This window comes from Acomys minous (genome assembly GCF_964271855.1).
Source record: "Acomys minous genome assembly, chromosome: 15".
Taxonomy (NCBI): domain Eukaryota; kingdom Metazoa; phylum Chordata; class Mammalia; order Rodentia; family Muridae; genus Acomys; species Acomys minous.
The window spans coordinates 101777872-101802491 of record NC_140497.1 but is presented as its reverse complement, the minus strand read 5'-3'; the positions used below and the strand labels follow the sequence as shown (position 1 = coordinate 101802491).

At 58.3% G+C, this 24620-nt stretch overlaps 2 protein-coding genes across 3 annotated transcripts; one reads left to right on the top strand and one right to left on the bottom strand.

The window, feature by feature from the left end:
* Positions 1 to 276: 276 nt before the first annotated feature.
* Positions 277 to 1871, top strand: GDF1 (growth differentiation factor 1; the record flags this gene model as incomplete). The annotated part of the gene is made up of 2 exons (XM_084759202.1): positions 277 to 574; positions 985 to 1871. 2 exons carry the CDS (start codon positions 277 to 279, stop codon positions 1764 to 1766), a joined length of 1080 nt encoding a protein of 359 aa, XP_084615328.1. The 3' UTR covers positions 1767 to 1871.
* On the bottom strand, positions 1813 to 24535 carry UPF1 (UPF1 RNA helicase and ATPase). 2 transcript variants are annotated; one of them, XM_084759125.1, is made up of 24 exons: positions 23999 to 24535; positions 15586 to 15725; positions 14484 to 14573; positions 12811 to 12978; positions 12305 to 12485; positions 11424 to 11585; positions 10861 to 10978; positions 10622 to 10720; positions 10197 to 10305; positions 9931 to 10090; positions 9735 to 9853; positions 9267 to 9431; positions 9077 to 9191; positions 8423 to 8566; positions 7978 to 8191; positions 6247 to 6364; positions 5829 to 5985; positions 4917 to 5059; positions 4248 to 4422; positions 4080 to 4161; positions 3465 to 3626; positions 3161 to 3378; positions 2815 to 2937; positions 1813 to 2696 (listed from the first exon to the last, which is right to left on the bottom strand). In XM_084759125.1, exons 1-23 carry the CDS (start codon positions 24212 to 24214, stop codon positions 2818 to 2820), a joined length of 3375 nt encoding a protein of 1124 aa, XP_084615251.1. In that variant the 5' UTR covers positions 24215 to 24535; the 3' UTR covers positions 1813 to 2696; positions 2815 to 2817. The 2 variants fall into 2 exon arrangements, with proteins under 2 accessions (XP_084615251.1, XP_084615252.1); XM_084759126.1 differs by having other exon boundaries at positions 10894 to 10978; positions 23999 to 24534.
* Positions 24536 to 24620: the final 85 nt, after the last annotated feature.

Sequence of the window (24620 nt, the reverse complement as noted above, 5' to 3'; positions counted from 1 at the left end):
TTGGCGGCATGGCCTCACCCCCAGGACGCCGGGCCCGCCCTAAGATGCAGGATGCGATCCTTTTCCACCACCAACGCCCGCTGCCAGCAGCTCCGCCCTTCAGGTCAGCTCTTGACCACCCACCTTGGGACTGTCGCCCAGTCCTGCCCTCCCGCTCAGTGGGGTCCGGACACGCCCCCTCCAGGACCTCAGAGACCCTCGGACCTACGGCCACTAGCCCAGTGGTCCCGGACGCAGTGTCCCCGCTGACTCTCTCGGACACCGCCTTGAAGGAAAATGCTCTCTGTCCGCCGCCGCTCCAGTGGCCACCTCCTCTTTCTGCTTCTCCTGCTGCCCTCGACGCCCCTGGCCCGGGGGCCAGCATCCTCGGGCCCCGCCGCCGCCCTGCTCCGGGTTCTCGGGCTGCAGGAAGCGCCTGGGGGCGTCCCTACGCTCCGACCTGTCCCTCCTGTCATGTGGCGCCTGTTCCGCCGCCGCGACCCCCAGGAGGCCAGAGTGGGGCACCCTCTGCGACCATGCCACGTGGAGGAACTGGGGGTCGCCGGAAACATAGTGCGCCACATCTCGGACAGCGGTGAGTGGGGGTTTGTGGTGGGACAAGGGCCCATGAGGGTGAGGGGCCCTCCGCGCGCCCCGTCCAGCCTGCTAGCAAGCTGGGATCTTGTTTTTCTTTTGTTTTAAGTCCTCTGAATGCAAAGATAAATGCTGGGACTTCCCAGGCCCCGATCTAAGCCCTGCCCCCACCCCACCCCCTCACATCCTTTGATGCCTTCCTCCAGGTCACTTTCCTGGGCCCCCAGGTGCTGACTGGCCCGTCCCCTTCTGCCCATGGTCTACAGATGGGGGCTTGGCGCCCTGCAGTGTCCCTTCCTTGAAGCGGGCGCCCTGCCCCCACCCCATCCATCAGTCAGCGATGCTCCTGGCGCTCTCTGCCCAGGCCATTTGCTGGGACATCGCGCCATGTCTTTCTCCTCGCACCTCCAGGTCTGTTCTCCAGGTCCCCAGAGCCCGCCAGGACCTCGGGGCTGTGCCCCGAGTGGACTGTCGCCTTCGACCTGTCCAGCGTGGAGCCCGCAGAGCAGCCTACACGCTTGCGCCTGGAGTTGCGGCTGCGGCTGGAGGCTGAGAGCGAGGACACGCGAGGGTGGGAGCTAAGTGTGGCGCTGTGGGCCGAGGACGAGCGTGCCGGGCCCGAGCTGCTGCGCGTGCCGGCACCACCCGGGCTGCCACTGCGTGTCGACCTACTGGGGACTGTAGTGGCGGCCAACGCGTCGGTGCCGCGTACCCTGCGCCTGGCACTGTCACTGCACCCGGGGGCCGCCGCCGCCTGCGCGCACCTGGCTGAGGCCTCACTCCTACTGGTGACGCTGGATCAGCGTCTGTGTCCCCCGCCGCGGTTGCGGCGCCACACGGAGCCAGGGGCGGGAGGAGCTGGGGGCGCGTGTCGCACCCGACGGTTGCATGTGAGCTTCCGTGAGGTGGGCTGGCACCGCTGGGTGATAGCACCGCGTGGCTTCCTGGCCAACTTCTGCCAGGGCACGTGCGCACTGCCTGACGCGCTGCGGGGACCGGGCGGGCCGCCTGCGCTCAACCACGCCGTGCTGCGCGCGCTCATGCACGCGGCTGCTCCCACCCCGGGCGCAGGCCTGCCCTGCTGTGTGCCCGCGCGCCTGTCGCCCATCTCCGTGCTCTTCTTCGACAACAGTGACAACGTGGTGCTGCGCCACTACGAGGACATGGTGGTGGATGAATGTGGCTGCCGCTGACCACCCAGGACACCCTTACAGGGACAGCCCCACGCGAAAGCAAGGACCGTTTGTTCATGTTTTATTGGTGACAAAAAGCTTAAAACAAATTTGACCAAAAATTAAGTTCCATTGCGTTGGCGCAGGTGTGCCTGGGTAGGGGTTGGGTGGCTGCCGCGGGGGTTGGGGGGCCGGGGCAGGGCGCCCAGCAATGAGGCCTCCACCCACGATGGGGAAGAACCCGCGGGCCGTCACGCATTGGTCACGCTCACGAGTTCGCCTGCTGCGGCCTCTGAAGCTCAAACTCAAAAACAAATCCTCCGGCTGCGGTGCAGGCGGTGATCCCAGGCTGCGGGGCTCGGGCTTCTCAGCGCTGCCTCTCTGGAAGCTTCTCACATCTCCCAGATCCACCACTCGGGTCTTAGTACTCATCCAAGTACTTCCCATACTCCTTTTAAAGAATCTTTGAAAAACAAAACAAAACAAAAAAACAGAAAAACCCCAAACACCGTATTTCTTTAAATGAAACCCCTTAGCGCTGGGACCGCGTGCGCTGACGCTCCTGGCCGCCCGCTTGGGCACAGAAACGCAAAGTTCGTCCTGCTAAAACGTAGCCCCTCAATCACGAGAAACAAAGAAAAAGAACAGCGGGCCGGTCCTGGCGAGGCCTCTCCCTCTGGTGGGCGCGGCGCCGGGCCGGCCTCGCAGCGGTGCGGGCCTCTCTCCTCTCGCCGCCCGCAGGGGGCGCCCGCTCCTCGGCGCTCCGATCCGTCGTCCTCCCTGGCCGCTCTCCGCTCGCTCTCGCTCCTCTCTTCTCCTCTCCTCGGCTGCTCACACAGTGGTGCTTCAGTTTTAGCAGTGGAAAACAGGTATCCATTTATTTTTATTTTTTATTACCCAGAATAAGATGCTGATAGACTAAGCCACATAGCTTAGCTCTTCCGCCGCCACCTGTAATCAGGGACAGGGCAAGAGGTGTCAGGGCCAGCTGAGGAGTACCCCACATCTACTCACCCAATGTGGCTAGAAAGGCCCTGTCTGCACTGGTGTGAGCTACTAGGGCACTTGCCTTCTAGTACTGGGACAGCCCGGTGACCCCGCCGTGCTGGTACGCCCGCTCTCCCTGGTACGTGGAGTCTTGTGAGAGTGCCACGTCAATCTGTGATTTAAACTCATCACCGAGGTAGCTGTCCTGAAAGACAAAGCCAGAGTGAGCGAGGCCAAGACACCCAGCAGCCCACAGCCCTCCCAGTCCTCAGAGCCCAGACTACGGGAAGACACCCCATACTGTATGTAGCCTTGGTGGCAGGGTGACCGGCCCAGTCCAGCAGGGTCACTCACACCCTTCAGGAGGGCAGCATATGCGATAGTGTGTGCCCCCTTCCCTTCTCTGCGGTATGCTGGGGAGGGCGCACCTGAGACAGTTCTGGCTGGGAGAGCCCGGGCTGGCTCATCTGGGAGGGCTGGCTCATGGACACATAGCCCTGCGTGAGGGCGCCCTGGGAAAAGGGCTGGGAGGCCACGTCCTGGCTGGCCTGGCTGTTGGGGAGGGTGGCCTGGCTGGGCCCAGGAAGCCCGAAGCGGTTCTTCTGGCGGCCCCCACGGCCAGTCTTGCTTTTTGGGGTGCCCCGGCCTGAAAGACAGCGGTGAAGGATGGCAATCTCTGTGTAAGCTGGCAGTTCCGACGAGGAGCCAGGGTGTGACAGCAAAGCCCCTTACCGGCAGCCGGCCCGTTGGCCTGTCCGAAGTACCCAGGCGGAGGCATGGGAGGCATGACCAAGTTGAAGGGGATGGGGATGTTCATGGCCGCCACGTGGCTGGGGCCCGCGCTGATCATGCCGATCTGGTCGTGGGTCTGGAAGTACATGTTCGAGGGCCGGCCTGCAAAACACCCAAGTCAGGAACAGCCCCAGTGACACTGGCTGCTGGGCCAGCGGACAAACAAGCAAGCGGAGGGCAGCAAGGGTGTTTGCTACGCAGGGTGCTAGGAAAGGTCAGGAATTGACAGAGGGGCGAGACTCTGCCCATGATGGAGCTCTCTAAGCAACTCGGAAGCTTCCAGAAAGCAGAGGCCAGACTGGTTGCAGGGGTCATGGGTTTGCCTCAGGATACAGGGCAACAACACTGGGCAGCCTGTGCAGACAGGTGGACACAGTAGTATCGACGGACTATAGTACAAACCATTAACAGAGGCCAGAGCAGCCCTTGGGGGCCTGGTTGGAGAAGCCAGAGACCCACTGGGCAAGCTGCAGACGGAGGCCACCCATCAGGTGACAGGTCCAGGGACCTGGGACCTGGGAAGGTAAACACATGGTGTTTGCCAGGAAGGCTCACCCTGGCTGCTGCGGTCGTAGACAGATCCGGGGATGATGGCCTCACGGGCATCATACATGGCTGTAGTCATGAAGCGGGCCCCCTGCAGGGTGGCAAAAGAGTGAGGAATGTGTCAGTCAACAGCAACAGAGGCTGGGAGCTCCCAGCTTCCCCAGGTCCCAGGCCCACCGGGTTGACGGTGTTGACGAGCTTCCGGGGCTTGCTGAACTGCATGAGGCTCTCACGCAGGTTGTTGAGCGGCCCTTCCACCAGCGCCTTCTGCTCCTTGTAGTAGCTCAGCAGGTGGTTCCACAGAGGCTGCTTTGACAGTGCCTTTGGGTTACCCACAATGATGACGCCGTATCTGTGGGACAGCCAACACGCTGAGAGCCCATGGCCACACCTACTTGACCTCAGATTCTAGGGTTGGTGCCAAGGAGCAAACACTGGCCAACACACGAGGTGGCACCTTCAAAAGGAACCGAAACCAGCCATGACCCAAGCAGAGAAGGAAGCAGTGGCACCCCAGGTGTGACTTGCAGCTCTGCAGCAAATGGCTGCAGTAGGCTCAGTCTGCGACCTATAGGGTCAGTAGCTGACAGCAGGGTAGTGAGGAGGCCAAAATGCCGGAGCACAGTCACAAGACAGACCTGGGGAGAATGGCGGGTGGGGGGTGTTCTTTCTTAGGGGGTGGGTTTTGAGACAGGGTTTCTCTGTGTAACAGCCCTGGCTGTCCTATAGACCAGGCTAAACCAGAACTCAAGAGACGCCCTGCTTCTCTGCCTCCCGACTGCTGGAGTCAATGGTGAGCCCAGCCGCGGGGCTGTTTGGTGCTTAGCAGCCATGGGCAGTGCCTACCTCGCTCTGGTGAGAGCCACATTGAGACGCCGGGGGTCATTGAGGAAGCCGATACCCTGGTGCTCGTTGGCACGCACGCAGGACAGGATGATGAAGTCCTTCTCCCGGCCCTGGAAGGCGTCCACACTGGCGATCTCCACTTCCTGAAGGAGACAGTGTCCTGTCAGGCCCACCCCCGCCCCTTGCTCTCCTGTCTCTTCAGCCGCACAGGCAGGAGCTGCATCGTAGAGTACAGGACAGGCAGATGCTACAAGTCCCCAGGGATGGATCCCAAGGGCCCATCCCAGAGAAACACAAGAGGGTGGTGCACGGTATAACCCCAACGCAAAACCAGCCCAAACTCTGCATCTGTCACATGCCCAGCACAATGTGCTAAGTTTCCGCGAGACTGTAAGTACCACGTCCCCCAGGTGTCCCCAGCTGCCCTGCCCTCACTTTAACCCTGGACTGCTCTTCCTATGACAGAGTCTTACTGCATAGCCCTGGCCGTCTTGAAGCTCTCAGGCAAGGCTGACCTAACACTCCGAGATCCACCTGACTGTGCCACCAGAGCACTGACATTCAAGGCACACCACCACACTTTCTCCAGCATGTTCTGGAAGACATTCTGTGGCACTTGGCTGAAGGCGCTGACCTGTGTGCAGGCAGCCTAGCTTGTGATGCTGGCAGTGGGTGGCCATGTGCTCGCTCCTAACTGCTCACACACTGCAGGGTGCATTTTAAAATGTATTGATGTATTTGCTGTGTGCCTTTGCATATATCCCACAGCGTGCAGGTCAGTCAGTCGTCTTCTTCCACCATGTGGGTCCCAGGTCATGAGGAAGGCTGCACCCAGCCTTGGCCCTCAGGGCACTCTGACAGGCACTCCTCAGTGCACCTTCTGAAAGGGCAAGAAGCCGGGCTTGAGGGTACCTGGTAGAGCTTGGTGTGCAGGGAGCCACTGAACTGCATGTACTGCACCAGGTAGGAGCGCTGACCCTCGTAGGGCGTGATGATGCCAATCTGGTCGGGCTTCGCACCTGCCTTCAGCAGCTTCGTAGTTATCTTCTCCACGTTGGCTGCCTCCGTCCTAGGAACATTTGGCTGTCAGGGACGGGCTCCTCACAGGTCCCCAGCCTGATAGATCCTGACAGCAGTCAAGGGGTCTCTGGAGGCCACACAACAGTCGCCCACCATACCCTCTACTGAGGCCCCAGGAGAAACAACAGCCGGCGCCTTGCCCCTCACGTGCTGTAACAAGCAGAAGGACCCACGGGATAAGATCTGTGTTCTTGGGTCTGAGAGCAAGGGTGAGAAAGTGGCTCCATGCCAGGCACACGCCGCTGCATACCTGTTGAGGTAGGACGTCCCGGAGCTGGCAATCTCCTCCTGGCCCTGTGTCACGTAGAAGAACATGGGCTTGTCAGGCTGTGGCCACTGGAAGTCAAAGCCCTTCTTGACACGATCAGCTGTGTCAGGGAGAGACAGAGGCGTGAGTGCTGAGAAGCCCAGGGGCTCCAAGTGCACCCACACCGAGGGCCTCAAGGCCCTGTGCTACAGGCACCTCAGCCACATGGGCCTGTGAAGGAACAGGGCAGCAGGAGAGGCGGGCCAGCACTGTCCCAAACACTACTGCCTACTTGGGGACACAAGGACGACTGAGCAGAGAGCAACAACGTCGGGGAACAGGAAATGCCCAGGAGCCCTCACAGCCTAGCAGCCACACAAGGCAGAGCAGGCTCAGCTTGGACCTGGCCGGCAGAGTGGCGGTGTCCCCACTTATGGTCGCCAGGATCCACACGCCAGGCCAGAGGCACAGCTCTGAGCAGGCCCTTTCCCTGTCACAGTTCGTCAAACGCAGACATTCAAATCCACACAGATGGGGGCCGGAGAGATGGCTCAGAGTTACACTAGCTGCTCTTCCAGAGGTTATGAGTTCAATTCCCAGCAAGCACATGGTGGCTCACAACCATCTATAATGTGATCTAATGCCCTCTTCTGGCCTGCAGGTATACATGCAGGCAGAGCACTGTATAATTAAAAAAAAAAAAAAAATCCACACAGACTCACTGAGAAATAAAGCCGCTGGGCTGAAGCTGTGCTTGCTTGTTTGAGCGGCACAGCCTTGGCTGGCCCTGACCTTGCAGACACCCTGCCTCTCTGCTTTCTGAGAGCTGGGATTAAAGTTGGGAGCCATCAGGTCCAGCTGTTACATTTTTATGAAAAAACTTTTTTTTGGGTTTTTCGAGACAGGGCTTCTCGATGTAGCCTTGGCTGTCCTAGACTCACTTTGTAGACCAGGCTGGTCTCGAACTCACAGCGATCCACCTGCCTCTGCCTCCCGAGTGCTGGGATTAAAGGCGTGGGCCACCACACCCGGCTGAAAAATAACTTTATGCTGCAGAACGAGTTACCCTGCAACCTCTTTTTCCCTGTGGCCAAATCCCACCACTTCACTCTCAGGCTCCATGGAGGACAGGTGGGCCTAGTTGGTTTCTGCATGTGCCTCCTGTGACAGGTTAGAGCCACGAGGAAAGTAGATTCCAGGGAGCAAGGGCTTGGAAGGGGTGTGTGACAGTTCCAGGCTTTTCTGTGTAACTATGGCCCATTTGACACCATAGCAAGCTGCAGGCAGTGGCCTCCACAGGCCGCTCTGTCTGCTCCCTAGGCACCCTAGGTCCTCCCAACGGACAATGATCCCAATGGACAAAGATCCTGAAGGGGTCACCATCACAGTCTCAGAAGAGGGCCAGAACCACACGCAAAGCTGGCCTTGTGCTCTAAGCCTCCCTGTTCAGAGCCGTCCCCCGCTGCTGACCTCAGGAGACAGGCTCGCACAACCCACCTGCCTGGGACTGTCCAGGGCCTCTGTGAGGCACTTAGCTCAGCACCTGCCACAATGCAACGGCCAAGGGGGTGGAGCCAGCGCGTGTCCTGGCCATGGTGAAAGGCACGGCTACCTCGGAATTCCCAGGAAGATGGCCACTTACAGACCAGCTCTGTACGGCCACAAGGAGCCACCACACACTCCAGAGCACGTGGCCTCGGCAGCACTGTGCCGTGGGGAGGGTCTAATGGTTACCTGCAGTGACACCGTTCTGCAATGAGCCCTCGTAGAAGATGTTGGAGGGGAAGGCGCTGAGAGCCGGGTGCATGCGGTACTGCACCTGCAGGCGGATGGGCCGGATGCCCAGCACCACCAAGCGCTCGAAGAGCGACTGTGACAGGCCAGCCTTGGCTGCCTTCTTGCACATCACCACTGGACCCAGCTGGCAATGGTCACCCACGAGGATCAGCTGCAGCAAGAAATCCCTCAAGTCAACACCTCAGGCCCCAGGCAGCCTAAGTGTCTCAAGAGGGACAGGGGTTCACCGCCACCACCCAAAAGCAAGCCTGCATCGGTCAGGGAGATAGCTGCTCCATGTACACGGTGCCCACACACCAGGAGGCAGTGGCAGTGGACCTGTTGCTGGGTGTCACGCAGCACCAATGCAAGAGGGGTCACCAGGGGCCACGTAGGTACCCACCTGCTTGGCCCCGAGGACCACAGGCACCATGCACTCAGGCTCAGTGGCCTGGGTGCTCTCGTCAATGAGGATGGAGCGGAACTGCATCTTGGCCAGCCTCGGGTCACCAGCGCCCACACACGTGCAGCAGATGACGTCTGCATTCTAGGGAAGGCACAGGCGTCAGGGCGCATGTGCAGTCCACCTCGACGGCCCAGAAACCCTGCTCTAGGCCTGCCCAGCAATTCTGTGTGTGTGAAGCGTGCACATGTACAAGTTGTTGTGACAGGCCTCGCCATGCTGCACATGCAGCTCCCTAGCAAGTTTATAAGCCAATCCTCCCCCAGCCCAAGCATGAACATCACAGGCCACCATAAGCATCAATGTTCAAGGCGGGCGGGCCTGCTGGAGCCCACTCCCCAGCAGACACAGCTGTGTCTTGTGCCTGCCAACAGTCCCCAGGCAGTGCTAAGCTGCGGGTACCCCAAGGCTGAGGCTCCAGTTTGGTGGACTGGTTTGTTAAAAGCCTGGAAGCTGACAGGGAGTGGCAGCTGTGTCCCTGACTATGGGCACAGATCAGGGCCTCCAAGCTCTCAAACGCAAAGGCACAGACACTTTCAAGAAGCTACCAGGCTTCTGACTTGGACAAGTCTCTCAGGCCACGTGCTGGCTCACCATGAGCAGTTCTCTCTCAGCAGTGCGCTTGAGCGCCCGGTACCGCTTCTCGTCTGCAGATGACAGCTCGCCCGTCTCATCCTTCAGCTGCTGCAGCTTCTGCAGCTCGGGCATGCTGCAGAACACACGGTGGGTGTCAGTGCCAGCAGCAGGTGCAGCCTGTACGGAGCCCTAAGCTGGAGACACTCACCTGTCCATGTTCCTGATCTGGTTGTGCAGGGCCAGGAAGGACACTGGGGAGTCAATGGCCTCGCGGCTCTTGGCGCAGAGGCGTACCACCTTCAGCCCTGTCTGGTGGATCTTCTCTGTGAGCTGGTCGACGGCGATGTTACTTGGGGCACAGACAAGCACAGGCCTACAGAGAGTGGAATGGCTGTCAGTATCACCCAGGGCTCAGCAATGGCCCATGGGAAAGCTGCACAGCTGTGACTGGCAGGTGCAGACATGCCCAAGTAGAACAAGCAAAACTTCCGGTCACCCAGCCGCTATCAGTTGAGTGCCGTCCCCACCCTCTCATTAATGTGTGGGTTGTGGGACATACAAGGTGCCTGTATTGTGACACTGCATGCGTTTTCCATGTGGCTTTGGCAGAGCTGAAACGGACCACAGAGGACACTGCGCCCCCCCACCCACAAGGCTGTTGCTGTTGAGCACCTACCCATTGCCCTGCCGAGCAAGGTGGTACACAATAGTGGCTGACGTGACAGTCTTGCCCGTGCCTGGAGGGCCCTGGATGAGGCTGAGTGGTCGCTGCAGCACGGTCTTCACAGCATACACCTGCAAGGACAGAGCATCAGCAGGGCTGTGACGGCGACAGTCCCCCACAGGCCCTGCCTCTAGGGGCGCAATGGCACCTGAGAGTGGTTGAGGTCAGGGAGCCCCTGAGCCGTGAAGCGCTTGGGCAGCTGGCACTTGATGACCACATCCTCCACCTCATGGCCCAGCAGCTTGTGGTAGATGTACCCTGACACAGAGGTCTCGTCCACAGCAAAGGTCTTCAGCGCACTCTGCATCCTGCAAAGAGAGCCAGCACAGAAGCCACGTGGGCCACAGGCACTAGAGGTGAGGTGGCCCCCAAGGGCATGGCCCTGGCACCCTGGCCATCGGCAGGCAGACAAACCTATCAAAGGAGGTCGACTTCCACACAAAGTCCACCTGGAAGTTGTGGGTCACTTCCACGGGGGCCCCCACGCTGCTGCGGAGCTCGATGGCAATCTCATCGCCATAATCTGGCCATGAGTTAAGTTTGCTTCCTGCTCAAGTCACCTTCTACAGGGTCCCTGGCCTCAATCACTAGACCAGCTAGATCCTCTTGGTTATCAGCCAAGGGAACTGCTGTAGTCAAACCACAGGCACGAGTGCCCACACGTGCGCGTGTGCACACACACAGCATGAGTAGTGGGGCAGCCACTAGGCAAGGTGTATGTGGTAACTCCTTGTCTGTGCCACATACAGAGGGAAGACAGAGGAAGGAGTGTATACGAATAGTTACGGCCCTACAGACAGCCCGGTGCCCATCCCCGCAGCACACGTGGCAAAGGATACTGTCGGGGACCTTGATGACGTGGCCAATGCCCTTCCAGAGGGGGGCCAGGTCCCCTTTGTACCGCAGACAGATCTCATCCCCCTGCATGAGCCGCATATCTTGCAGGAAGAAGCAAAAGAGTTAGTGCTTTCAAGGGGGCCGCGGCCTCCACCATGCAGAGTTCACAGAAGGACATGATACAGGGGACTAGGAATTTTATGCTACTTATGGTCACAAATATTTTAAAACTTAAAATCACCTCTTAACCAAATTATGACTAAATCCTCATTACCAGAGTCAGTCTTGGGCAAAGTGAAGAAGGCGATTCTCTTCTTGTTAAGGCCCAGGTCCCACCTGACCGTGATGTTATCTTGAGTCTGAACACACGAGAAACAGGGGCCCGGTTAGCCCGCCACCCACTGGAGGGCCAGGCTCCCCACAGGCCAGGGCCTCTACAAAGGCCATGCCTGTGCTGTGCTGCCTTTGGGGTGCAGGGCACAGCACCCACAGCCAGGAACTCCAACGCCTGGGAAAGAAGCAATCAGGACCCCCAACACCCGCTGCCAAGCCAGTCCCAGCAGCAAGCTTTGCAGAGAGCCTCAGGAGATCCCTCACGGACAAGCTCTGTGGGGAGAGAAGGCACTCGGGGGATCAGTGGCACAGGCCCCACCTCCCAGAAACATTCTTGGGAGCTGCAGACAAAGCTGTGAACCTGGCCTGATGTCGCCTGCACGCCTGGTTCCATACAGGCTCAAGCCCTCGAAGAGACCTTGCCGCGAGAGACACTTTGCTAGAGGCCCGGCCTGACTTGTGCCACGTCACCTGTGACTCCTTCAGCTTCTTGTCATAGTCAGCCTCCAGCTTGACCAGCGGCCCAAAGATGTTCTGGTACTGGTAAGCATCCTCATAGCGCAGGAGCACGTGCTGCGGCTCCTCATCCACTCCTGGCTTCTCTAGGTCCTCGAGGGTGGCTGAAGGGTTTTCCTACGGCAGAGAACAGCGCTGTGTTTCATGTGCTTAACCCCACAGCCAGGGATCAAGAGCTCAGAAGAACACAAACCCTCATGGGTGGAGAGTGGCCACTGTGCTGTGGGCTACTATCCTGATGGCCATGTCCAACAGTATCTGACCCCAAGAAAGCCAGCGAACAGTACCCCCTGGGGCCCAGCACAACACTCAGGCTCACAACTAAGAACCCCAGACTCAGCCACCAGAGTCCCAGTAAGCCAGGTCCATCTCCTGTGCCCTGCATCAACGTGCCTCCCCTGGACCCAGCGCCCTCAGCCAGCCTCACTATGGCAGGCAGGACAGAACCTGGGCACACTGAGGTAACTGGAACCTGACCATCCAAGTGCAAAGAGACTAAGCTGGAAAGGCTTAGAACGTTTTGCCACCTGCTACTTGCCCAGCGGAACTGGCTTGCCTAGCCAGACTCGGAGAACAAGGTCAGAGCCCGAAGCTAGCCCCACCTGACCTGGAGCCCTGACTTACCCTTTAGGACAGGACAGGAGCTCTCATCTCAGGAGCAGGGGTCTCATCACAGCCTAACCCAGCTACTCAGGCCATCCACTAGGTCCCCTGGGCCCCTCAGCAAGCAAACAAAGATCCACCAGCCGCTGAAGAGGCCCGGGGCCATGTCCTTCCCCCAGCCCCCAGAGGCCGCACTGTCACGCCGGCTGTGCACCCTGTGTCTAGGCGCCCACCTTCCACAGCTCCTCCAGCTTGTTGATCTGCTGTGCCGTGATCTGCCGCGCCCGCAGCTGCTCCTGCTCAGATGGAATCTTGACCAGCCATGACAGGAAGCACCGGTCCTGGATGAGGGGCTGCCACTGTGAGCTGTCCCAGTTGATGTCCTTCAGGCTGCTCTGGCTAGCACAGGGCTGCCTGTGAGGTGTGGGCAGGAGAGGGTGTTGGGACCAGGCCTAGGCCTCTAACTGGCCAGCAGCCAGCACCCTCCACACGCTTCAGCTCTGGCCTCGGCTGACAGCACACTTCCTTCCTTTTCTCGGTTTTTGGAGACAGGGTCTCACTGTGTAGACCAGGCTGACCGTGAACTCAAGAGATCCTTCTGCCTCTGCCTCTCCAGTGCTGGGGTTAAACGTGTGCATCGCCACACCATGCCAGACTGCATTTTCTAATTTGACCAGAATACACAAAGAAGAAGCTCTTGGGCCCCAGCAGCCCCTGCCCGGTTTCAGGCAGCTCTCACCTGCACAGCAGCACCACCACCGAGTCAGCCTTCGCAGGGATGAAGCCCAGGAGGAAGACGTTGCGGCACCCACAGTTGTAGCACTCCAGCACGGTCTCGCCCAGTGGCCCGTCCTTGTGCAGCGTCACTTCCTTGCATTTTGCCCTCACGAGGTGATTCACAATGTGGCTGAGACCGGGAAACCATCAGCAGTTAACACTCAAGCCTGGATTTTCAGCATTTCCAGTTCTGGAACCTCCTGTGATGCTCTAGTACTGTTCTCGTGGCCCGTTGGCAAAGGTGTATCGGTCACACCTCATGCCCCTGCACCCCTGGAGTCACAGCCCTGCCCCACCCCATCTGCCTGCAGGAAACTGCTTGCTGGCTCACAAGCCCTGAGCCACTTTCTTCAGCCCCAGCTCACGGTGCTAACTCTCTGGCAGCTGACCCAGCACAGCTCCGTCTCCCATGTCTACCACAGAAGCACGTCACCCCCTGGTTTCTGCAGCTAACAGCTGCCCTGAGGACCACAGCCCGCATCCCGTCCCCGCTGCCTACCTCAATGGTAGCCCACAACAAACTGCCACCTTATCCTGAAGGGCCCATGGGCTCTGCCAGCTCTTGACTATCACAGGGGACAACTGTCTTCTTATATAATCCTATGACAACCTTCCCCAGAGCCCCCTGGCAGCCACCCAGCCACTCTTGGCTTTGCAGGCCTGATTCCCCCTAAACAGTGGCCACTGGATACCTTGCTCCAATGGCCAACTTTCTCCCACCCCAATTTAGGATAGGCTGACAGGCTTTTCTCCTGACTACTGAGCTGATGCCAAAAAAAGTAATACTACACCTAAATTACCCAGAACCTTCTGAGAATGGGATGTCTTCGTCTGTGTGGTACAAGCTCACCCTGGCCCCTCACAGGCACAGAAAGTTGGGACCTTTTTAGGTTTTTTGTTGTTGTTTTGTTTTTTGAAACAGGGTTTCTCTGTGTAACGACCTTGGCTGTCCTGGACTTACTATGTACTCCAGGCTGGTCCCAAACTCAGAGATTAGCCTGCCTCCGCCTCTGGAGTGCTGGGATTAAAGGCGGTGCGCGCCACCATGCATGGCTGATTTTTAAGACCATTTAAAGATGTTAACTCCTGCTTCACCGTATATCTGGCACCTACAGGTTTTTGTGGCATTCTTTCTACAAAATGTCCCCAGAAACAGAGCATACCCTGCTGGCAGTGGGGCGCAGGCACAGCAGGCTCAGCTATTTCTCTCCAGCAGTGGGAGGACCCGAAAACCAGCATGAAGCTGGGGCTCAGCAGCAGTGCTCAGATAGTGAGTATTCTGGTTCTTCCTAGTGGCTTGGGATCTGGAACCGGTTACCCCAGAGACGATCAATGAGCTGCCCCTCTGCATGCCTTCGGCCTCCAGGAGCGAGGGCCAGCCTCACCTCATGAGAGACAGGCGCAGCAGCAGACTCAGAACGGAACTAAGCCAAACTCCTCGCATAATGAGGGAGCCAGAGAATCAATCAAGGGTAAACATGCCGAGGCGTTCACACGCCACCATCTGTTTCAAGTTACACTAGGCAGGGGGGGCCCAGGTTCACCAGCGCCATTTCATTCCAGCTCCGCTCCAAAGCCCGTCACTCCCGGCAGCCCGAGCGTCACTGATTAAACACATGCGTGGCTGTTAGCTACCTGCCAGAAGTATTTCCTCGGCCGTTGCAGAACCACTTCTTGCTGGTATTGCAGTAAACCACGCAGGCGGGATCATGGATTCCACAGTAACTGGAAAAGTTCACACACCGAGTCATCAGCACTGGCCTGCAGCCTCTGGGCTGGGCTGAGCAGTGCCAAGTCCCTTCCTGTTACGGAGCCTCTAGTTCCCAGTAAACACAAACTCAACCCCAGCAAGTCACCTCCACAAACATCACCAGCAGGGTGAGGGCCATGCAGATGCCAAGGCAACAGAGGTGCAAGGCCTCTCCCCTCCAGCCTGCAGGTCGGGGAGCACCTGACTCCAGAAGACACAGTGAAGCTAGCTAAGGACGCCTCAGCACCTAAACCATGGGTCCTTCACAGCTCTGCTGTGCACTAGGCAGGCTGGGGCAGGAAGCATCAAACCAGATCACGCTCTCGCTGGGTTTCCTAGTCTACCCTGCCAGCAAGGACTAGGGCCTCCCTGTTCAGCCTGAGGCTCTGGAAAGCTGTTTTACCCCCAAAAGCAGTTGTCAGTCAGGAGAGAGCCGTGCTAATGGAAGGTGACGGGTTGGGGGGAGGAGAGGGCAGCAGGCAGCTGCAAAGGCCTCAGTGAAGGCACCAGCCATGGCCTCAGCGTGGGGGCAAAGCTAGCTGATCTGGGTGTCCACAGCAAGTACATTCTAGCTCTTGTCTTTCTTTTTTTGGTTTTTCTAGACAGGGTTTCTCTGTGTAGCCCTGGCTGTCCTGGGCTCACTCTGTAGACCAGGCTGGCCTTGAACTCACAAGAGATTTGCCTGCTCTGCCTCCAGAGTGCTGGGATTAAAGGTGTGTGCCACATGCCTGGCTGACATTCCAGCTCTTTAACCCTCGTCCCTAATGAGTCAGGATGCAAACCCCACCTTTCAGTAGGGCTCTTCAGAGTCCCTTGGAGTGTGAGCGGCTATGGCTGCTCTAGTTCCTAACAACTAAGGAGCTGGGCTGGTGCAAAACCCACAGAGCTGCATGAACTTGGGGTGTTAGGTACTGCGCCCAGGGTCCTGAAAAAGCAGCAGGGACTCTGGAGCCAGCCACCTCTTGGCCCCCGTGTCCTGCAGCCTACCTGCAGGCATGCACTGGGAGGTCCTTGGTGTAGTATGTGTCCTCTTCATCTTCCTCAAAGTTCAGCTCAGCCAGCAGCTGGCTGGTCTTGGCCACGCTGTCATCCACAGCCCCATTTTGCAAGATGCCCTCTGGTCCAACCTACAGAAGAGCAGTGTCACCAGGGCAGGCTACTGCAGGCGCCCAGCAGCCCCGCTCCTGCGGTTTATGCCTCTGAACCTCGTGCTCCTCCACTGAGCCGGGAGTCCAAGGTCAGAGTTGGCATCGTGGGGTCCCACTCAATCTGCCCATGGAGCTCTCAGCCAAGCAAAACTGTCCCCACAGTCAGTGTGCACTGTTACAAACCCACACCCTAGGGACAGCCATGTGACAGAAGCATGAGGCCCACTGCCATGGAGGCTCTGAGGCTAAGGCCAAAGCTGGGCAGCTACGGTCTACACTGTACCTTATGGCTAGGGAGGGGCTCAGAGTCATAGCACAGAATGTCTACACCAAAATCCCACCACCCAGACCATGATGCCTTGGCTGGCCTGAGGGGGCTCAGCTCCACCAGCACCCAGGAACCTCACTCTAGAGCACTAGCTCAGCTTCCCCCAGCACTTAGCCACTAAGGCCCAGAAGTAGCAAACACCCTGTGCACTAAGCACCAGGACTCCCTGGGACAAGAGAGAGCAGCCACCTCTGACCAACTCCGGTGAGCTCAGCACCCGGGCCCAAGCTTTTGCCACCTTGCAGCTTATACTTGGGGATCTGAGCCTTGCAAGCTGCATGCAGGCATTTCCCATTTAGAAAGGGGGAACCCATGAGAGGCAGCACCCTTGGGGCCATTCCAAGGTACACCCTATGACTGGGGTGCCTGTCAGGGTGTGCTCAGCCAGGCTACTGTCACTCCATGTCTTCACTGATTCTGGAGGCGAGCGAGCGGTAGTATGCTCCGCTGTCTAAACTCTTTGTCAGACAAGGAAGTAACTTGGGCCAGAGCCAGGGCACCTCACATGTACCAGGCGGGAGCTCTACCAGTGCTCTCTCTAGCCCTGGCCTCAAATTCTGGACCATAGAATTGTGTCATTACAAAAGATCCCTTTAAAACTGTGACAAAAGGCACAGAGCCAAGCCAGGTAGTGGAGGCAGGAGGATTACTACAAGGTCTATGCTGGGCTGAATCGAGTTACCTTTTTTTTTTTTTTTTTTAAATTCCAAGAGAGGGCTTCTCTGTGTAGCCTTGGCTGTCCTGGACTTGAACTCACAGTGACCCACCTGTCTCTGCCTCCCAAGTGCTAGGATTATAGACATGCTTTTTTTTTTTTAAGATTTATTTTATCTATCTATCTATCAATCATCAATCATGTATGAGTGCTCTGCCTGCATGTACACCTGCATACTAGAAGAGGGCATCAGATCAAATTATAGATGGTTGTGAGCCACGATGTTGTTGCTAGGAATTGAACTCAGGACCTCTGGCAGAGCAGAACCACTGAGTCATCTCTCCAGTCCCCCAGCTGCTTTTAAGTGAGCATGTCAATGGCCTTCCTTCTCACCCTGTGACATGCCTGCCCCACAATAGACACTCAACACTCCTTTCTGACCAAGGGCACAACCATTCTGGACTTCCTGTGTGTAGTGATACTAGGGAGCGCCTGTAGGTGGACACTACAGAGCTTGACGGGCCCGCCTGCCTGAGAGGTTACTAGCTAAGAATCCTTACTTTACTGAAAACCTAGCCTTGCTGGATGCAACCTCATAAAGCTCACTGTCACCTGCCTCGGAGGTCCCGGCATTAGCAACACTGCTTAAGGGCACAGTGAGCCGGAGCCGCACTAGGCTCCAGGAGGCCTGCTGCTCATGCTGAGGCACAGGCAGGCGACAGGTTTGCTCCCACTCTTCAGCAGGAACGCCCACCTTAGCACTTTGTGGGGTGCATGGGATGACACACAGAAGAGGCCAGCGAGAGTGCAGAGCCTGCCTGGAACCTGAACTCTAATGGGGCAGGCCCCGGCGGGTGGTCCTTAACAGGAGTGGAGCTGGGAGGCTGTCAATGTCAGCTCTGCTGCCCACACACATCACGTCTCAGGCCACAGCATTTTCCATTCCCCCACAGGCACAAGAGCTCCAATTTCTGCCTGTCTCTGCCATGAACAGGAATCCTCTAGACGTGCAAACGGGGCTGAGGTGGAGTCCTAGGGTGGTCCCGAGCCACCATCCCAGGGACTGTGCAGCTGATGCCTGCTCATGTGCCGTTGGCCACACTGTGCCCCTTCCCATGCATCTGTGAGCCTCCTCCCACCCCCGCCCCCCACATGGTGCCTGGGATTTTGAGGGATGGTCACTACTGTGAACAGAGCAGGACCAAGAAGGAGGGGCAGTGGTGTCCCTGACTCAGTCCTGACAGGAAGCTGTCTATGGACTTCTGGAAAGGCGTCACCAGGGCTGGGAGGCAGCTCTTACTGTCCCAGCGGTGCTGGATGGAGCCCTAAGAAGTCTGGTGGGCACACCCGCTCAACTACACACCAGCCACAGACTCAGGTCATGAAACAGCCTTTCTGAGCCAATCGTAGTGGGGTAGGAGGCAGAGAAAAGCAGATCTCTTAAGAGTCCAAGCCCAGGCTGGTTACACAGATTCCCTGGCCAGCTTCATCTACCAGAGCTACACAGGTTAGCCAGGAAATCCTATCTCACAAATAAAAAGGAGGGAGCTCTCCTCTGTGTGGGAGCCGTTGAGCTGTGAGGCTGGTACAGCACCACCAGGGCAGCAAGGTCCTAACAGCACTGCTCCTCATGCATGTTCCTGAGGGACAGGAGGCCTGGTGACCCTGAGAGACAAGGCAAGGTAAACACAAGATAAATACAAGGAGGGCTCTCCAGTGCCCCACAGAGGCGGACAGACTGCAAAGAAGCTCCCAGGCCGTGCTGCACAGCATGACAATGGATTGGCCATGTCACCAACTGCAGCTGGGCTACCTCTACCATATGGTGACTGTTAAGCGCAAGCACCTCACACTCTCAGGGGCACATTAGGTCCCAGGTGGGTAACAAGATGAGCTAAGATCAAGGGACAGCACCTGGCACACAACAGGGCCAGAGCCCACAGCAGATGACACAGTAAGGTTGTATCGACACCACCGTCATGGCCAGCACAGGGCTGCAAGCCCTTGCCCCCTAGGGAGGTCCAAGCCAGTTCCCATCTCATCAGACTGAAAAGCATGCTGTCAGGCCACAGTCCCAGCCAACTCTCAGGCCGCACTCAGGAGGGAGTCTGCTCTAACCGGGTAACATCAGACCTACCCTGAAGCTGTCAAGTGAAATCAAAGCCCACAAGGGTCACTTGCCTGGAGACGGATCCCTACAAGACACAAGAACTCAGAACCCGTAACAGTCTTAGTCTCCACTGTGTGCTGCTGTGACCTCAGACCAGAGGTATACTCCAGGGCTCCCGGACACCACACAGCTTAGTCTGCTGGCTGGTGCCCCAGGATCTTGGTTGACACGTACTGCCCTCTTCCTCAGCTAGGCTGGCTAAATGCCACTCGAGGTGCACAGTACCTGCCAGGGCCGCCTTGGATCCGGTCTGGCCCCAGGGGCCATTAGTTTGGCCTGCTCCTTGTAGGAGATGCACCTCTGAAGAGTCTGCCACTCAGAAGGCCCCAAGATCTTAGCCAAACCCATGTCTGCTCTCCAAAACACAAACACTGGGATGCACAGTGAATCATCTTTTGTTCTCCCAGCCCCTAAGCAAGAAGTGAGTGGGAGCTGCGTAGCCTGGGGTAGTCGGCTACAAAGAAACGGAGTTATCCCCTACCCCAATCCAAAGAACAGCCACAGCTCTTCAGCTGGCCTTCCCAGCCACAGGGGAGCAGGGCTGCTCCTGACTTCCTTAGCTTTAGTTTTAAACCCAAGCTGAGCCGTAACCATTTTGACCCGCAAAGAAGTGACGTCACCGGGTCCAGCTCATCACGAAGCCCTCCTCTCTCCACCCTGTGGCCTTTGACCTTTGCTCTGTGTGGTACAAGCTCACCCTGGCCCCTCACAGACACAGAAAGTTGGGAAACCAAACAGGTAGCAGAAAGTGTCAAGTGCAGATGACCTGAGTGTGCATGGCCAGGCCCACCAAAGCCAGAAGGAGCCACATCTCCACAGTGCAACACCCTAGAGTCCCAAGGAAGCAGCAGTGCGGCAGGCACGCTCCCCACCCAGGTCAAGGTTGTATGGAACTGGAGCAGACAGACTGCCCCAGCCATAAAACATCCCACCTCAGTGACCACCAAACTATTGAAGTTGTGGGCCACCAATCGACACCTGTGGCTCCAGAAGCCTCTTCCCTCAGTAGACCAGAGGGGCGGGGCAGGGGCTGAGGGCCTGGCTGCTCAGCAACCACTGAAGTGAGAGGGCTGACTCACAGGCAGCTCACACATGTCCAGAGGCACATGGACAGCACCGCCACGGGAGCCGCTGCCTCACCTATGGCTCCACCACAATCACACAGCGCCACCCTCCGCTAGTTCTCCTCTTAGCCCTGCCTAAGGCCCTTCAGCCCAGGGCAGCTCCAGCCACCTCCAGGCTATGCTCTCACCCACCCAACCAAGAGGTCAGTGCTCCCAAAGGCCACCCTGATTGCCACCTTCCCAGAGCGGTCACCAGGAGCAGCTGGCCAGGCCTTCCTCTACCAGTCCTGCATGCAGGAGGAAAAAAGGTGCTGTTGGGCTGAGGGTAGAAGCCAGGCCACAGGCTGCCAGGAGGTCACGTGGGAAACAGAGGCACACCTGAGGGTGCAGAGGTAGATGCCAGTCCTAGCCAGAGGCATAATGAGGGCCTCAAGGTCCCCATGTGCCTCGTGTGTGACCACTGGGCAGTAGGCATCATGGTGCAGGCACTTCCAAGAGAAGCGCACCACAGGAGAGCCACAGTGGCTGCTGGACTCTGTGAAAGTTTACAACTGCTGCTGTGATATTCAGCAGTGAGGAGGCCTCTCAGGGCATGAAAGGCTATCTTGGATTGCTCACTTCTCCCCTGGCAGAGAGAGCTGGGTAAAGAGGCTATGTATTACCGGCTTCAAAGCCATGCACCCTGCAGAGCTGCACTCAGAGTCACACAGCATTTTAACTGAGGACAGGTCTCCACATACCCCCAATGGGACAGTGCAGGTGGCCAAACAGTCTTCAGCTCTGACAGGAGCAGGTGTGGTATGGCTCATCAGGCTAAGGAGCCACCGTGAACTACGAAGTAGCTCCCCGAGAGAGGACAGACAAGCAAGGGAGGCTTGTGACTAGGGCTGCAGGAGGTGCACAGGTCCCTAGAGTCTGAGCAGAACTGTCCCCAGACACTGGTGTCCCTCCCAGGACAAATCCTATTTGAGGACAGCTGAGGATGATGAGCCAGTGGTCTGTAGGCCACTTTTCTCTGCACGTTATCACCCTCAGTCTAGCCCTGTGAGGACAAGACATTTACGTCATGCTGGGTCACCACAGCAGCACATCAGAGTCCCAGGTGGTACCCAAAGCCATTAAAATCCCCCCAGTCACCAGTGTGGGCAAACAATGGCACCTGTCTCCTAGGGTTTTCAGTGGTGCTGGAAGGCTAAAGGCTCCTCACATCACAACAAGGACAAGCCAGGCCCACTTGCCCTCCCTTATCCTGATGGGGCCCACAGCCCTGGCCCTGCACTGCTCCGTCTCCACTAGTAGGTCCTGTTTCCACCGATTTCACTGTTAGAAAGGTGATAGCAGCACTCAGGAGCTGAGCAGACCACGGGTTTCTCCCACAAGCCAGCATGTAAATGACACCTGAAGTTACCTTTCAGTCCTCAGAGAAAATAAGGACCTGGAAGGGCGAAAAACCAGAAAAAAGAAGCCTGTCCTATCTCAGGGACTCTGCAGGCAGTGACAACACTCCCCACCTGGACTTGCAGGAGTCTGGTGAACACTAGGGCCTTCCACACAGAAAACGGTAGCTCTCTGCCACTGACCAACAGCCCTCTACTTCTAGACCTCAGGGTCACATCCCCACTGAGTCAGCATCCAGAGCCTCACACTGGACAACAGCCCTGCAGTCCCCAACCAGTGGGGCTCCAGGACAAGCCCTTCCCCTAGGAACATCTCCCACAAGCGCTGACCCACAGCAGAGTCAGCAGGTCGGCTCAGTACAGTGCAGTTGTCACTCAGTCACAAAAAGGACACCGCAACACGTGCCTGCACAGGATGCACTGAGGCCATGACAGCCGGTGAGGAGCCAGGCACAGAGCTGGTGAATAGCCAGCTGCTGAGTGTCTGCACTCCAAAGGAAAGACCCCAAACATGACGGACAGAGGACAAGCACACATGCCACCTATCCTGCCCAGGCAGGGCCTGCGACAGCCACATCCAAGGCCACAGGACCAGTGGTGGCCAAAGAAGCTGAAGTGCAGAGACTTAGGATGCTAAGACAGTCAGCCACTTGGTGTTAGTGATGGTGGCCCAACACTAAAGGCCACCGTGCTGTCAGCTTCCCAGGGCTAAGTGCAGGCCCCATGACCCTGTTTCAATAAAGCTGGGTGAGGTCCAGCCGTCTAGCAGCCCCTGACCAAGGGCTGTGTGTGACACATCCATTTCGAAAGGGTAAAGAAAATCCATGTTTCTGATGGCTGAGGCCCCTGGCTGCAAGGAGGGACGTTCTCCACTTTCCAATTTTGTTCCCTTCCTGCCCACAGATGCAGGTCCTCCTAGCACAGGATGGAAGGCTCTCCCTCCCTTTCCAGACACCAAAGTGATGAGAGGCCACAGGTGGGCGGCAGCTCATGGCTCAATCTATTATTTCAAGTGGCTGAGTAGGGCACACCCATGTGAGCACACACAAGTCATCTGCTTTGCACATCAGCTAGAGCTAAAGACCTAGAAATGAGGCAGTGCCTTTCCACTTCTGTCTCCCAGCTGGGCTGTCCCAGCCTGCTGCGCAGTGGACAGTCTCCAGGTGGACGAGGCCAAAAGGAAGGAAGGTCCACTCAGTGGAGAAACTAACCTCACTCCTCCAGGCGCCTGCCCTCTCCCCACCTCCTTACACCAAAGGTAAACAGCCAGAAACAAGGCAAGGCACACCTGTGCCTGTTCCGCACGCAGCAGGGCTGAGTCAGCCCTCTCCTTCTATTAGGGCTGAAAAGGAGCCCAAGTGGGTGGTCTACCCACAGGCATGACTCAACCAGCCAACTAGAAGGCTCTCCCCAACAAGGTCTGAGATCACTGGTGAGGACTGATGCTGGTTCCCAAGCCCTAAGCACACCACCGCTGCACTGCAAGGCCACCTGTGGCTCCAGCCCACATCTCCTCCCTGAGAACACAGGAAAACAAAGCCGAGAAGTGCCCAACACCAAGCCAGCCACAGACAGTGAGAGCCATCTGACGCAGAGGTAGTGACAGGTCCCCAGCCCAAGCTGAAATGCCTATGCCGCCTGTAATTCAAAACAAAATCCCCTCTCAGGGGCACAGTCACCCCTGCGATGCCCACGGTCTCATTGCCTCTAAGGAGCAAAACTCAAACCAACTTTTCCAAGCAGAGCTTAGGAGTTACATAATACCAGTTTCAACAACAGGCAACTCAGAAGGAAAAACAAACCGGCAGCCACCTCTCCAGCGGCCGGGACCAGCCACCAAGTGTGCTGCTTCCCCCGGAGGCGCCAAGGCCCTGGCTCTGCTCTAGGGACCGCCCCCCCAAAGCTGCCTGGAAGGGTGGTGGATGGAAAAGGCAAGAGGGTAGGATGGGGTGGCTGGACTGGCTAACGAGGTGACTCCCGGAAGGCGCTTTGGGTCCAGAGGATAGCAACAGTGGACAGGTCACCTTAGACACACCCAGAAGGGGAGTGAGAGCAGCTCTGACTTGAGCCTTGAGCTGGAGCAGATCCTATGACACGGGAGGAAGGACACTTCTGCAGGTCACTGCCCAGCCTGGCTGGGTGGAGGAAACAGGGCAGGGGGCAGAGACTAGGTGCAGGAGGCAAGAGGAGATGGTAGGTAACTGGACCGGAGAAGCAACGACCTGAGGCAGGGGCCTGTGACTGTGGCAGGTACACCTGGGACAGGTAGTCGGGACAGGTAGCTCAGGAGTGAAAACAGAGATCTGGGGTAAAGCAAGTAAGCAGGAACCAGGAGAGGGGTAGGTGAGACCTAGGACAGGTAACAGAGACCCAAGGCAGGGGGTGAGTATCTGGGCAGTTAAACAGGAAGGCAGGGTGGGCATCTGGGGCTGCTCAACAGAGGAGCCAGGGTAGGAAGCAGGGCCCCCGCTCGCTAAGTGGACCTAGGGCACCTAGCAGGAGCCAGCGCTGTCTAACTAGGACCTGGCGCAGGTTCACAGGGACCCGGGGCTGTTTAACCGGGACCTGGCGCCGCAGCTCCCGCTCCCGCCCGCCCGCCCGCCCGGCTTCCGGCGCCGCCATGCGCCGCTCAGCTCACTTGCGCGTCGAGCTGTCCGACCGCGCCGCCTGCGACCGCTCCGCTAGGGCCTCCCGCGCCGCCGGGGCCGCCGGGGGGTGTCTGCGTCTGGCTGGGGAGGGTGAAGTCGGTGAACTCGAACTCCGAGCCCTGGGTGTCAGCGCCGAGCAGCTCGGCCTCCTCAGTGTCCAAGAAGGTGAGCGTCTGCGAGCTGGGGCCGTACGCCTCCACGCTCATCCTGCCGCCCGGGCCGCGCCTTCCGCCCGCGCCTTCGCCGCACTCGAGCCCGAGGCTTCGCCTAGGCCTAGGCCGTAACTCGGAGCTGCCGCTGCCGCTGCCGCCGCCGCCGCCCCGCGAGCCGGGCGGGCTCCGAACCGGCCTCCGAAAGCAGAGCCGGGCCGCCGGCTCTGAGCGCTATGTAGCTGCCGCCGCCGCCTCCGCCGCGCCCCTCCGCGCAGCCGCTCGCCTCAAAGCCGACCGCCGCTCTCAGCCCCCTGGACAGGAACCGCCGCCGCCGCCGCCGCTGCGGTGCGCGTGCGCGAGCCCGACGCCGGCACAGGTGCGCGTGCGCGAGCTCGACGCCGGCGCAGGCGCGCGCTCCTCCCGGAAAGTAGCCAACCGCGCCCGGGCAGAAGGAACCGAG

Excerpts from the sequence above, each read along its gene's own strand:
- UPF1 (XM_084759125.1), bottom strand. The coding sequence starts at position 24,214 with ATGAGCGTGGAGGCGTACGGCCCCAGCTCGCAGACGCTCACCTTCTTG. Across the intron at positions 6,365-7,977 it reads GCAGAACGGTGTCACTGCAG|CTGATCGTGTCAAGAAGGGC; the intron begins GTAACCATTAGA and ends TCCCTGACACAG. Across the intron at positions 3,627-4,079 it reads CTACGACCGCAGCAGCCAGG|GCCGGCCCTCGAACATGTAC; the intron begins GTGAGCCTTCCT and ends GGTGTTTTGCAG.